Source organism: Acipenser ruthenus, chromosome 47 (genome assembly GCF_902713425.1).
Source record: "Acipenser ruthenus chromosome 47, fAciRut3.2 maternal haplotype, whole genome shotgun sequence".
NCBI classification, from domain to species: Eukaryota; Metazoa; Chordata; class Actinopteri; order Acipenseriformes; family Acipenseridae; genus Acipenser; species Acipenser ruthenus.
In genome coordinates this window covers 4,581,828-4,596,730 of record NC_081235.1, presented here as the reverse complement: position 1 = coordinate 4,596,730, position 14,903 = coordinate 4,581,828, and the positions used below count along the sequence as shown (strand labels likewise).

Here is a 14,903-nt window from a genome sequence, read left to right as displayed (position 1 = left end):
ACACACAGCTTTCACAGGGATATCAAACCACCACATACAGGGCAAACATTTCAGCCAGGAGGCACTAGCAATGACATCTGTCTACTCGACTTATAGTTTAGCCAATAAAACCCCATGCAGAGGGAATAAAAGGACCTGCTTACAGGAACTTGCCGTCTGGCTGCATTCCGGAGTAGAGTCTCCGCTCACCCTCCTCTCTGGTGATGGAGCCGTGGTACCAGGGCATCTTCTCGTGGGCTGTGGTGGCAATCAGCTTCTCCAGCTGGGGGGCCTGGCTGATGATGGCCTGCTCCACTGCGTCCCCCTGAAACAACAGAGCCGCGTCGTCACTGCCTTGTGGAAGAACGAAACGGCATCCCATCTCAAGAGGAGATAAGCAGGGATGGGCACACCCTCCTGGAAACAGCAGTGCTCCCCTTTATGCTACAGAACGTTTGCAGTAAATATTCATTTACAGGGTTTTTTCAGGGTATTTCCAATCCATTCATTGGTAGAATAGAAAGGGAATATATTATAAATGGTATCATGACGGTATGACCCAATCCAGATTGGCCATCGATTGCAGCATCATGGTCCCATATCAGAATCAGCATTAGACAACATTCATTGGGTAGCCATGGCTCTGTCAAATTCATAGAAGGTTATGATATGAGGTTGCATAATGCACTGGTGAGAGAGCAATACAAAAAGGTCAGTGTGGAGAGAATCCAGTGAAGAGCAACTGGACTAAAAACAATTTGAGAAACCCTAGCCAATACCTGAAGCGCAGCAGAGAAACCAGGACCAGAGGACACAGTTGGAAATTAGGACAGAGAATCGATTCATTAGCCACGTTTATGGCACCGGATCATTGAGTTCTCAAGCTGGCTTTACAATGTTTTTAGATCAACCAGCATCCAGGAACCAGAAGACCGCTGATGTGCTGGATGGTCTCCTCTTGTTCTTAATTTTTCTTCATTATATTTAAATGGGAACTGCCTGTACGGGTTCAGCTAAATGTAGCGTTGCTGAAGGATGCCCCCCTCCACCGGTTCCGAAACGAGAGACCCTTACCTCCAGATTCCAGGTCTGCCGCACGTATTCGCGCAGCATGTTGTCACGCAGGCTGTCGAAGACGCCGGCCCTGGGCAGGGTGCCGCTCTGGCGCAGGCAGGGCTTGCGGAGGGTGCACACCAGGCCATCGGGGTCCTTGGAGTAGAACTCGCAGAGCTCCTCTGGACCGCAGTGGGCCTTGCCTCCGGCGATGGCGAAGGTGCCGTTCAGCTGCCTCTCGATGGGGTAGTGGTGGATGCGCACGTCGTACACGACCGTCAGCACGTACCCGCCCAGACTGCGCAGGCACTGCCGCAGCAGGAACAGCCCGTCCGCCATGCCCGCCAGCTTTAGCTGCTCCTCCGCCTCCTGCCGGCTGATGCTGCCGTAGAAGAAGGGCAGGTCCGCGGCCGGGTCCGGCATCGCAGCTCTCCTGTGAGACTCCTGTGTGTGGCACTGAACACTGACTGCTGCTTCCAAACCTGCAACAGAAACAGCAGATAAAAACCCAGTGAGCTTCCCACGGCTTCAGAACACACTGAAAATGAAACTATTACTATTACTATTACTCACAACAAACCTTAAGCTGTCTCAGAGTCCTACAGAAATGAAGATTAGGAATGTAGGCTGGGATGGAAACGAGACTCCTATTGCAAAACAGTTTCAGGTTTTACTACGAGATTTAGATGAGTCACAGTGCACAAGTGTGTCTTATTAAACTCATAGTAAAATCAGGAATGGATCAAACTGCTCTGCAACAGGAGTCTTATTTCCATCCCTGGTATGAATGCGCTGATGTCAAAATGTTCACTTGCTTTGTCAGGTGTCAGGGCCCTTTGGGAACAGCAGTTTGGAAACACTGCCCTATAGGATTGCTTGCTACTCCTTTTGTAAAAATGTTAAACATTCACACTCTTCTCCACATAAGCACCTTTTTACAGCGGTTATGTTTGATACCTTAATATAGGCATCAAAAGAAACATTTCTACATTTTGTTGAAAATTCCCTCAAGTTCTGCAGCTCAGATGTATATCTCTTTCGCTTTCTGAGCTAATTTAAAATATGACTCATTTGTTTGCCCTGTTGTGTCTCTAGTGTTTTGAAGAGAAACATCTGAGCCATGTACCAGACTCAAGGTCTCCTTGTGGAAGTGCACACAGGTTCCTTTGAGAAGGAGCGAGCACACGCTGTTGTCAGTGCTGACGCAGTGCTGTGTCGAGCAGGTTTGAGTGCAGTTATACACCCCCAGCCCGGCGTCTACAGGAAACCACAACAGGAAGCTCTGAACATGAGGTCCTCCTGCCAGCGCTTCACACAGGTGCGCTGCTAGAACGTTCGCTGGCAATTCTAAACCGCATCAGCCAATCAGAGTCCAAGGTACGTTAAACTTCCAAATGAGGGCTGCAAATCTCTTCCAATGGAATAGCTGTGTTCTTATGATATTCCATTGGGAAGAATGACGATGAAATATTTTGTAATTGACATAGGCTATTACCAGTACTTTACTCCTAGAGTATTCTATCCTCTGCATTTGCAGTCGCTGATTCAGTACAGTGGCATAGCTGGGATCATTGATCAGGGGTTCTGAAAATTACCAATTTATGACATACTAATAAACTGTGCTAAAAGTCATTATCATTCTAACTGCAACACTTGCAGTCATTTTAGCACTGTATTTAAAGACACTTAAAAACTGGACCGTCCAACCGATGACCTTTGACCTCTGCACAAGAAGGATATCATCACTGTAATTAAAATGCAAAGGCCATTGCGGAAGAACATTTTGAGTTGATCCTTTTTTATGGTGTTTTATGAAGTTCAGATTGTTTTAGTCTTGGAGGCAAACTAGTCATAAAAAAAGAAAGTGTTAACCGACACTGCAAAGTACTTTCACACCTCTATATGATAATAACGTATTTTATTGATGATGTTAAATTGTTAGTAGCTCACCACACCAGTGACTCAGTGCACGCTGCAACACCTCATACCCTCAGTGGCATCCGGCAGTGCAATACTTGTTTTTATCGAATCACACCAGCACTGTAGCTGTAGCTGGAAACATTTCAACCTTCAACTTGATTCAGTGGGCGTCCTCCGATTGCACGAACAAGCCAGCTTCCTTTTTCACCCAGGAACTCGAGAGCAGATGTCACTGGGCGTCTGGCCAGCAGGGTTCGCTGTAGAGCGATGAGGAGAAACAGTCCAGGACGGTTTTACCTCCCTAACCTACGGGACCACCAGAGCCAATTCAAGGCTCCCTTCAGAGTCCCCAGCGAATACAAGCCTACTGCACACAGCCAGGACGTGAACCTGCGCTGTATGACTCACCCTGCGCACCATGTGGCTGCGCTTCTGCCAGTCGGGGACCCCTTCTCCACTCCTTCAACCAAAACTTAAACCTACTCTTAACATTCTCGCTAATACTACATGTATATATTATGCTTCTAGCGGCTTTTAAAAAATACAAAATAACAAAAACAATGATAAAATAAAATGCCAAAAAACATCATTCATTTTGTTATTTAGAAATACTGAAAGAAACTTATTAAATAATGACCAGAAGTTTTTTTTCAATGTGTTCAGGTCTGTTCTTTTCAAAAAAACTTCTGGTTTACCAAATGTCTTGGTGAACACATATAGCATACGCAACGGTTATAAGATCCTTCACTTTCCATGAATGCCTGTATGGCGTTGATGGTCTACTCTGTATAAATACGTAGATAATTAGTGAACATAAATATACGCATCTTCCAAAAAACAACCAAAAAATAATTCAGTTTCATCAAGAGATATAAGAAACATTTGCTGTTCTGGGGGAAAGGGTGATGGGGTTGATAAAGAGTGGAAAAAAAACCTCTTAATACCAAACCCAAATGCCACGTCACCTCTGATTGCTTTGTGGTTGCTGGAAGGATGCTAGCAAGCAGAATCTGATTTTCCATAACTGTAAAGAGGTAGAAGGTTGGGGCAAACCAGCTGCCTGGGCAAGTAGGATCCACCTGAAAGCAGCAGTGCGATACTCTGTACGATTCACAGCTCTGATGCTATTGCAAGCCTACGCATTCTGAAGTTACTTTCGGAGCACGGCCATCGCTGCCTTCTCCGTTTTACTTTTTTATTTTGAATTATTTGATTATGGAAAATAAACGTTCACTGTATTTCGGAAATTCTACCTTCAGTTTCGTGAACTGAGGTCGTAACAGGATAAAATAGGTCAAAGAATTAGCCTGCAATCGCTTACGTCTTTAAGAACTGCATTTCAAAAACAGACATCACCAACTTTCATTGCATGGAAAGTCTTTTAAAATTTCACAGTGCTAAAAAAAAAACCCCTACACACAAGTTACCTCTAATGATACTAACATTCTGTAAACTACCAGACCCTCTGAAAACCTGGATTCGACATGATGTCTGGAGGTCTGGGATCTTATCAAAGCTATTGCTTGAGTTACATTGTGCAAACACATGGCAAACTGCACAGTTACTGTGGATCAGGGGACATGTAACAGCTGAAGGCTATTGTGTGTCCCGTGTCTGAATCTAGGTTGTGATTTTACTGCTCTTTGTGCTTTTTTTAGCTTCTTAGTTCACCTGTGGCTTTTCAGAAGCCACAAGTGCTGGCGAGAGATGTTTCATGGTGCCCACACTGGAATCTGAACAGCCCCCGCACAGCCGCACGCAAACGGGCTGACCAGAGACGCAGCAGCTATCTCCACACCACAGAGCGTTTAACAAGAAACGCTGAAAAGGAAATCTTTCATCAGAAAGATCTTGTCAAAGCCACTGATATCCATCCTTTGGGGGCCGCTACAGAAAAGCTGCAGAAAGATCACTTTGAAAACCAATCACTGAACCCCAGTGTGGATCCATTACCAGGCCGCAGCATTGCCAGCAATGGATTTGGACACATATTGCATAGTGGTGCAGCTATGGTAGCACACTGAGTGCTGTAGATATGGTGCCATGGTACTCCAATGGATTACCAGGGTATTTAATCACACCAATTCTGATAGCAGTGTCTTCATATAACTGTAGCTTCATGTGAACCCTTAATACAGAACCATTGCCATCATTGCGTTGTTGCTGCATTGCCATTGGGCATCATGATTCACATTCTTATGATTATGAAAACGCTATGATTGCCTGTTTTGGGCGATTTTGACAGGATGTTATATTCAATTGATCTATACAGATCTAATCTAAATATACACTGTTTACACAATTATTAAAGGGGCAGTGGTTGGAAAATCAAACATCCAACAGTACTCTTTTTTCCGTCTGTAAAAACACGTTCAATTATGGCAGTATTTACTGTAGATCCTACATGCTTGGATTTCTTAAAGATATTTTTTAACATGGGTGACCAGCAGATAAACAGTGCTTTAGCAGTCGATACTAAAAAGTATTCATTGATATGTTTTTGCTACATTTGAATTATGCTTATAGTACCAAAAAAACAACACAAACAGATCATTATCTTGTTTCAACAAAGCGAACACATTTCTAACGAACTTGCAAAATTTGGATTCTAGCGAACAAACAGCTCTACTAATGACGTCACGCGCTTAAAAAAATGGTCATCGCATAATTTTCCATCAATTTTTATTCACTCGCTAGACTATCGTATAAACTCTTGCTTGACTGAATTGATCAATAAGGAATATATATATATTATTATTATTTTAATTATGTGCCATTAAGGTCTAATTAAGTGCCCAGTGCTGTGTTGCGTTGACCACGTAAATACCACAATATGACTGAAGAAACTATGCGCTAGCACATACAATTCACACAAAGTAATTCCATTGCATTAGTGCGCTTCAGTTATCGTGCAGGACACGTTTTTATCCGTCCCAATAGAACATACTTATTTTTTAATTTTATTTTTTTTTCGCTCGCATGAATTAACCGATTTTGGCCTGTTTCCATCACGGCTGTCGAGCTAATTTTTATTTTTGTTTTTCGCATGAGTTTTAGCTTAGAAAAAAGTTTGATGGAAACGTACCACCGTATGACTGAACACACTACGCGCTAGCTCATAAAATCCGCTCGTAAAGTATTTCCATTGCATTTGTGAGCTTCGTTTATCCTAAAGGATACATTTTTTTATCCACCGCTAAAAACGTTTTGTTTCTGTGTTTGTTCGCTCGCATGAATTAACCGAATTTGGCCTGTTTCCATCAACATGTGGCCATTTTAAACAGTGTTAGCATGAAAGAATTGCACACAGTTCATCACAGTTTTTGTTATTTGGTACATTTTAAAAACTGCTATAAGGCTAGTGTCGCATTAATTTAAAATGTTACAATGGAGTAAGATGTAGAGACGGATTAGTCACCATTGAGAACCGATAACCGTTGAGTATCTGTGAAAACGCCAGTACATCTTCTGTGTATGTACGTCACCCCCTGCATGAACTTCACTGTGCACCAAATTATACTTTATAAGGCAAACAAATCGTTAAAATCCCCCCCCGTCCCCCCCCCCCCCCCGTCCCGTTTCGGACCCGCTCCCCTGCAATAGCTCATCACTTTGAACATCCTACCTAGTATGGATCAAGTTACATGCCATTGACGTTATGAATTGGAAATTGGACGTTTAGAGTTTCTCGATGGAGGAAGTGAAACTGGGGGTGGAGAATCGTGTGGAAACAAACACCCAAAAGAAGTTTCTAGAATGGAATCAAAACTATAAGCATGCATCGTGACTTACACCGCAGGTAACTGCTAAGAATAATTTCACCGCTACGTGAAACTCAGTTATCAACAGTTACGTTAATGACCTTTGTATTGGATATTAATGCTGTTATATTTTGGATTGCATCAGCTGCTTGAAATGTAAAGTAGCACTTTAAAACGAGTTCAATATTTTAAAGTCCCATTAGCTACCAGTACAATAATGACCTGTTTGATGGGCTGAAACAGCCAGATTATATCATTAATTCCAGCACAAAAAGGTTGCCAGGGAGACCTTCCCCTCATCCTTATATAGAACAACAGCTGGGCTGCAGTAAATTACAAGGTTATTATAATTGCATGAGATGCAAGCTTAACCTCACATGATTCACTTCAGCCCCTTGTGTTATTGTTTGTAATGTATATGGATTCCTCAAGGATTACATGGAAGGCTGTTTTCTTTGTTGTGTTTTTGCTTTCTTGGCCTCTGATGAACAATTCTCTGCAGGCTGGCTTCTGGCGTGAGAATTTTAAAAATAATAACAAAGTCAGCAGTTTAAAATACAGAGAATTGAAAAAAAAATGGTTGGGAAAGTTAGAAATTGCTGATGTGTCGCCACGTCGCTTAATTATGACTTTTTTTTTCATACGGACTGAGACGCAATTATAGTACTCATCCATATATTATATATTTAATAAAATTAAATGCCAGATGTGACCCTGTTTATAATATTTAAACAGTTGGTGGTGCTCAATTGAACAGCCACTTCTAGACCTGTTCATGCAGTAAATACACATGTAATTAAATAGTAACTACTCCACACAGAAACATGTGTAATGAGATTCCTTTTATGATCTAATCAGCGGCCAGCCCCAAAAAATGTATTTCTCTAAGTCTAGAGATATGAATTGGGTGGTAAATAAGAAACACCAGCAGGATTCAAATAGAGTTAAAGGCGGCGCTATTTAGATCCGCTACTGCTGAGATCATTCATGTTGACCCCTGCTCTAGAGTCTTACTACAGACAAAATGGCTTATTTCTTTGTGCATCTATGACCGTGTTCTCAAGGCCTCCATTTTACATTGCAGCCTTATTATAGTGTCGCTGCCTATTTGTTAATGACAGCACACCCACCTATCACTTCTAACTGTGAAGTATGAACAGCCAATCAGAAGTTCCAAGGCGGGCATTAAAGTGTAATGGATCACTGTGCTGTGGATCACAGTATAGCTGCTGGCCCACGCAGAACTAATTTAAAAACAAAGCCTGCCTTTAACTTCAGAAGGAAGTTGCGTTTTGACCAGTTCTATGTTTAATTTTACACTACTGCATTTCATTATTTACAAAATATATTCCTGATACTCTGGAAATGTAAAGTTAGCAAGCTTCGAAAAACAAATTCTGGTCTTTTTTAAATGGTACAGGGTGGCCTAAGTTCCAGTTAAAATGCCCTCTTGAGTTGGTTCTGTGTTTGAGCAAAGTAAGCTACTGCAGTGCCATGCGCTGATGAATGCTTGTTTTGTGTGATTAACATGCCCCCGTGGTTTCAAAAACCCAGTTCCAGGGTGTGGGCAGCGTGTTAGCAGTACACCTACACACAAACAAACGCTATTAAATCAAAACAAAGTGGTTCAGGGCACTTTTTAAACTAAATGACTTTCTCATCTTGGGGCAAGACATATACAGAGCAAGACAAAAAAATGTAAAAAAAACAAGGTCTATACAGAACCTTTCCCTGTGTGTGTTTTATTTGCAGTCCACCATCTCTCTGGTCTGTGACCAGGCACTGGTCTCTCAGCGCTAAGCAGTGTTGAAGCAATATTTGCCTTATAGCACGCACTTCACTTCAATAAAAGAGATTCTGCTTTACACAGAGCCGTGGGGGTTTGTGCCAGACTTCCAAATTGAAATCCAAGGAGGAAATGGCTTTAACATACACATTCTCGGACAAGCTGGTATTTCTATACACCTCAAAAGAGACTGAAATATTTATAAATGCAGATCCCACATGTGTTAAAAGATGAAACACCCTTACTTTAGCTTGGCTTTGTTCTGTGTCGTCCTTATTGCCGCGGTATCATTTTATCATCCCCATTTCATCATGGGATCTATTCAGCTGAGCAAATCCGTGTGGGATCTGACCTTTAAACCGCTGTAGGATCCCTCCCTGAGGAAATGTACTGAAGACACTCACATGCACGGTGTTGGATGTTGGATTTTCATAACCGTGATGCTCAGATTTCAAATGCCTCAGTGGCTGGTGTTCAGATCGGCTGCTGTTTAGACCAACTGAGCTGAAGACATTTCTTAACTGTTCCCACAATAGCTGCTCGTTCCAATCAGAGCATTAGCGTTGCTGCAGGACTGAGCGTGATCTTATTAGACGCTCGTAAAACAAATCCTCTTTCTCCTAGTGGATCCTACTGAGTACAGATTAAGAAGTCACTGATTTACGACATGAATAAAAATATCAAAACGATGGGATCTATGCATGGTCTATTAAAGGTAATATCAACTGGTAACGATATTCCCTGTAATAGACTATGCTGATTCCGTATACATGACTGCATCCCACACAGTTCTGACAAAGCTGGTTCCCATCTATAATAGTGCTGCAGGATTTTGCAGGTTACACCCAGCCCCACTGTACTCTCTGTGAATCTTTAGGATGGCTCCGTTTAGACAATAGAAGGCTCTGTCATTTTTTGTGTTTAGTTTATAAGGCGTACGCTGGAAATGCTCCAAGTTACCTTACATCTGTTAGAGACACATAACTGTATCTATGCCCTACAATCCCCAAATTGAGATCTAGTACGGGCCAACGTGTTTTTATATGTCAGGCATCTCATCTTTGGAATTCATTGCCTTGAAAACGGCCTCTTCACAATACCTTTTGAAATCACTCCTAAATATTTTAAATCTGACCAGGGTTGCAAATCCTATGACCAGAGTCATGCAAATAGGAATTGTTCTATTTTTCCATGTTCTTATTTTGTATTTCTGTTTTTACGGCTGTTTAAATTGCTTTTGTCCTGGTTGAATGCTTTGTCTCTTTTTTTGCCGTGGATGTTATAATCTTATTTCTTGCCAGGACCCCCTTGATAACGAGATGTATATCTCAAGGGTTCTGTCCTGCTTAAATAAACACATTTATGTTTAAAAATATAACACAGGCAACATGGAATGCAGAAAAAGTAAAGTAATGTGCTTCTTATAAAAAAACAAAACAAAAAGAAAAAGCTTTATACTTACCCTAGGATTAAATGTGTAATTAGCCGCTTTTAAAAAAATACCAAGCAGCAAAACAAAAAACAAACTGTGACAAAGATAACCAATGTTTTTTTTTTGGTTTGTTTATAATGTAGCGTTACCATTAAATAATTCCACACGGTTCTCATAGTTATGGCTGTCTGGTACTTTTTTAAGGATAGCGACTCCATAATTCAAACTGAATCCCAGGATTAGACCCGTGACTGAACACTATGACTTTCGGCTTTCTTTTCTGGCTCTGATGGAAGTGTCCACATGTAACCCCGTTATATTTCAGAGGAAAACGTCTTGCCACATTTTATTCCATGTTGCTGACCTCTAGGTTAGTGTGTCTGAGTGAGTGGATCTATAACTACACCGCTGGTTTATACAGTGCAAGAGCGCAATGTCTTTTCCGTGCCTCGTCTTGCACGATCAGAAAGCTCTTAACAGGTGAACAATGATGATAAAAAGTGTTACATTAAATACACATGCTGCACCTTTTCCAAAATAAAGTCTGGTAACTCACATTGGGTGTCTCCTTCGGAGTCTGCATAGTACACTCAGTTTAAATTTACTTTATGACTCTTTCTCCCTGGCAAATGTTTGTGCCACCGACTACCAGAAAGCGTGCCCAGGCTGCGTTTAATATTTCTGTTTGTTCTTGCTATGTAAAGAGTGGAGATCCTGTACAATGCACGTGTAACCATGCAGTTAAACTGAAAATATTGTTTGGGTTAATGAAAACCAACCTCAATTGATTTGTACTGGAATCTGTTCCATTGTTAAAATGCCTTGTCTAGTCTTTGTTTTATGTTTATTCATACTTCATCAGAAATCAGCAGTAACTAGTTGAATTAAACATGCACAGACAACTGTAAATGTTTTGCACACTCATCACAGAATTATGATGATGTTTCTACGGCTGCAATCTGCGTGCGTTTCATCACGATTCAGATGATAGGTCAGTTTGGACCAGCGGGGTTCGGATTAACACGACTCTGCTGTATTTATGCACAGCCGGACAAAACCAATAAGAAGCCATGAGTCTGCAAAGCATGTTTCAATAGTTTTAAATATTGCATAACCGTCCCCTTTGCATATTCTGACCTGTAACACAGAAAAGAACAAAATGAGCTCCTGTTTTAATTAGGCTTCCAGGGTTAACAACTGGATTTAACCAAGCAAAACAGAACATCAATTTTATAGTTAAAAACCTCTCTTAGTATCCAGCGTAGTGGGCATTCCTGAAAGTGACCGCTGTGAGAGTTCAGGCGAGGGCACTTTATGAAAGATAAAGGATACAGGAGCAATGTGTTCGGAATTCTCCAGCATGGACTTGTCAGGGTATCTGTAAGGGTCGTGTTTAGGACTGGGTATCTACATCCACAAATTTCTTTGAATACGTTTGGAAAATTGAATTAAATTACATTTTGAATAAGGTGATATTGAAAGGTATGATTATAAAGTAAAATAAATCTAACATGTTTTTTCAAATATCTGTATTGTATCTTATTAGTATTGTTTGCAAACATCATGAGGACTATTTGAATTTTGATCATTTTGAATGACTGAATCATTAATTAACTAATTGAGGTCATGTGTTAATGCATTTAATGGCAAGGGCGGTGTCTATTCACTACAGCTTGATGAAGGCTGTCTGGCCGAAACGTCGCTCTGTTTTTAACAATGGAAATTTGTTTGAATGGAAATTTGATCTATGATCTGTTATTAAGGTGTTGCACCTCTGCTTGAATGATATTGGGATATTTGGGATCCTGACAGTAGCACCCAAAAATGGAAGTACTGGTAATTATATAAAATAGTCAGTGTGTGATATAAGCTACATGTTTTGGACTTAACGTTTTTAATGCACACATAACATGTTATAAACCTCGGGGAATGTTTCAGCCATTCAGGTTCTGAGTACGTTGTGGAACTGTAGGGTCTTTAAAATGCAACGTACATTTCAAGTCGCCTAAGAGATCCAGATTAAAATGTAACCCTGAAACTAATTTAAAAATTGTCTTCAAAGACACAAACACCGAAGCCCGCTGCATATATCATTACCTGCTAGATATCTGACCTTGTCTTTCGTCAGCTGCATCGGATTTTAATCTTGCAGGGGCATTTAAATAGCGTGGTACATCGTCAGAATGTGGTATGTGTATCACAACTTGACCCGTGTAATGTCAAGACTCAAGTACTGCATATGATAAATATTCACATTCTATTTTCTTAATGGTGGAACAATATGATATATTGCATTAAAAACGATTGGAGGCTGTGTGGTCCAGTGGTTAAAGAAAAGGGCTTGTAACCAGGAGGTCCCCGGTTCCTTGTGCTCCGTCTTTCGGGTGAGACTTAATTGTAAGTGACTCTGCAGCTGATGCATCGTTCACACACCCTAGTCTCTGTAAGTCGCCTTGGATAAAGGCGTCTGCTAAATAAACAAATAATAATAATAACAAAATATGATTCAATTAAAAAAGGGACTGAAAACAACATAACGTACCGGATTTGAATGGCCGTTGCCCTGCTTTCCTAGCGGAAGCTGTTTAGCCGTGTGCGAGCCAGCGCAGTGAGCTGCGGACCACGTTTTAACACATACCTGAAAACTGATTGCTGTAAATTATTTGTTATGACTTGAATTTAAGAATTTGGGTATTTTAGAGATCTGGCTACTTTGTTTGATTGTGACGACAAAACCATCCCATACAAGTTAATCCGTACTATATAAGCATGCAATGGATTTTACATCATCTAGTGTTGTAGAAAATGATTTACGCATTTTAGTAATTAAATGGAAAATGCACTTTTTTGTGTGTCTCTCTTCCTTTTATCCTGCTTAATGACCCTGAACTCCAGCATACCCTGACATGGTGTGTGAATGTGTCCTGTAAGCTAATGCTGTTACCTCTTACTCACACCGTGACAACAATTACTAAGTAGCTGCAAAGTAAAGTAAATCGTTTCTAACGTTAACATTTCGTTAGCAAATTATAACTGCGTAATTGCTGTGAGATCTGTGCACAGTAACTGAAAGCATTGCTTCATTTGTAAACACCTCCAGCAGCTTCAGCTCCAAAGAGTCACATATGTTGCAGGAAATTGTGTGAAGCCACAGGAGAGCATGTGTGCATCATGCACATGATGTTAGGGGCTCAGAAAAGCAACGGCATGGGGTCTGAAAACCCATTTTATTAGAGAATCTGGTGCTTGAGTCCTATATTCCTTATGCAATAATAATAATAATAATAATAATAAGGCATGACAATGGACTATGGACTTAAACATACATAGGCCCTTAATCTAGTTACAATGCAAGGGAAACTGGTCTTTATTGTGACTCTACAGTATGTCCTCCCACTGGCTTATCATCATGAGAACTCAATGTGATTATCATAATACTTTATCAACGCTGCACAAAACACCCGATAAAGAAATTAGAAGATGACATCAGAGCTTCTAAAGGCTCTGTTAAAAATAGATGCTGCGAAGTCGATGGGGACCTTGTAGTTCTGTTACGCAACTTCAAGAATTTGTATCTGTGGCAAGGCGAGCGCCATTTTAGGGCTCTTTCTCAATTCATTAAAAGAGCAATTAATAAATGACTTAAACAAAGAGTAGCATTGACTGTTGTTGCTTAGCTGTGCTGACATGCTCAGAACTGAGGAAAAGCAGATTGTACAAATGAAACGTGCAGAAATTAAAAACGCCTCTATTACTGGAATGACTAGCAACGCAATGGGCCTTCCTGTTTGATACAGTATAATACCGCACTCCACCAGCACCTATTAAAACAATTCCATATCGAAAGCTACTCTTTAAAATAATGACCTCACATTTCTACGTATTCCAATTGCAGTAGCTGCCATTCCACTTTAAATTCATTCTGATAATTGTATTACACAACGACAAAAATCAGCAAACACTACCCGTCCAGCCTCTCGGTGTTATCACTTTGCATCGGCCCTGTGTGATGCGTGTCTCGGATTCTTTAGATAGTATTGTGTAGAAGACTTGTTTATTTTATCTTTTGTATTGAAAAATCAAGATAATGCTTCAAACACAGTTTTATCGTCTTGGCAGGGCTCTGTTTTCAGTTTTAACAATGAACACAGACACATTTCCTGAGCTTTTGTGTCTGTTTGTGTTAGGTTTATTTTTGCATGTTTAACCTTTGACAGAGCTGCTAAGTATATCCAAACAAATAATGTTTTTATTACAATAGTAGTATTAGTAAAAAAAATAATACTATTATTATATTATTACTAGATATAATACAAGATTATCCTTTTTTTTTAATCTTCAAAAAAGCAAAACAAAAGAAATGAAGCCCTCCCTTAAAACCCAGCCATTCCACAGGGAACCTTACAACAGAATATTCATTATTATTATGAGACAAAATGAACAAGTATACACAGAAATACATGCACTTATGTGTATATCTATGTACACACAATACACACACACACACACACACACACACACACACACACACACACACATATATATATATATACATGTATTTATACACAAATATGTGTGCAGAAATATAATAACCACAAACATACGCATGTAAAGATGTACTAGCAACAAGAGCAGGCCTGCTATACTGAATGGAAGAGATACGGCATTATAACTCCTGAGCCATGAAACCCATTTTGTTTTTACAAGATTATCTTTAAGCATCTTTTTGCTGTAGAGAGTGAAAAAATAAATACATACATAAATGATTATGTATTTTAAAAAAATTACAACAGACACCTGCTATCTGTTATGGTCTGTATAATAACACGATTCCTTCGTCAAAAATACTAGGCTTTCTTGTTTAAGTCCCATTAATAACAATGTAATAACACAGTAAACACTGCAATGTTTTACAAAGTAATTACAACTGAGTTTGTATGCATTCAACAATGCATTGGACACTAATTTGTAT

The 14,903-nt window shown here is 40.2% G+C and overlaps 1 protein-coding gene across 2 annotated transcripts in view; it reads right to left on the bottom strand.

Moving 5' to 3' along the window:
- The window catches only part of LOC117401315 (tyrosine-protein kinase ZAP-70-like), a 68,221-nt gene that overhangs the window by 6,048 nt on the left and 47,270 nt on the right, over positions 1–14,903 (bottom strand). For both annotated transcript variants that reach the window (XM_059013819.1, XM_059013820.1), the window contains exons 2-3: positions 1,054–1,514; positions 144–304 (exon numbers count right to left, since the gene is read on the bottom strand). In XM_059013819.1, coding sequence (XP_058869802.1) covers positions 144–304; positions 1,054–1,514 — 622 coding nt within the window. The remainder of the gene's footprint in view (positions 1–143; positions 305–1,053; positions 1,515–14,903) is intronic.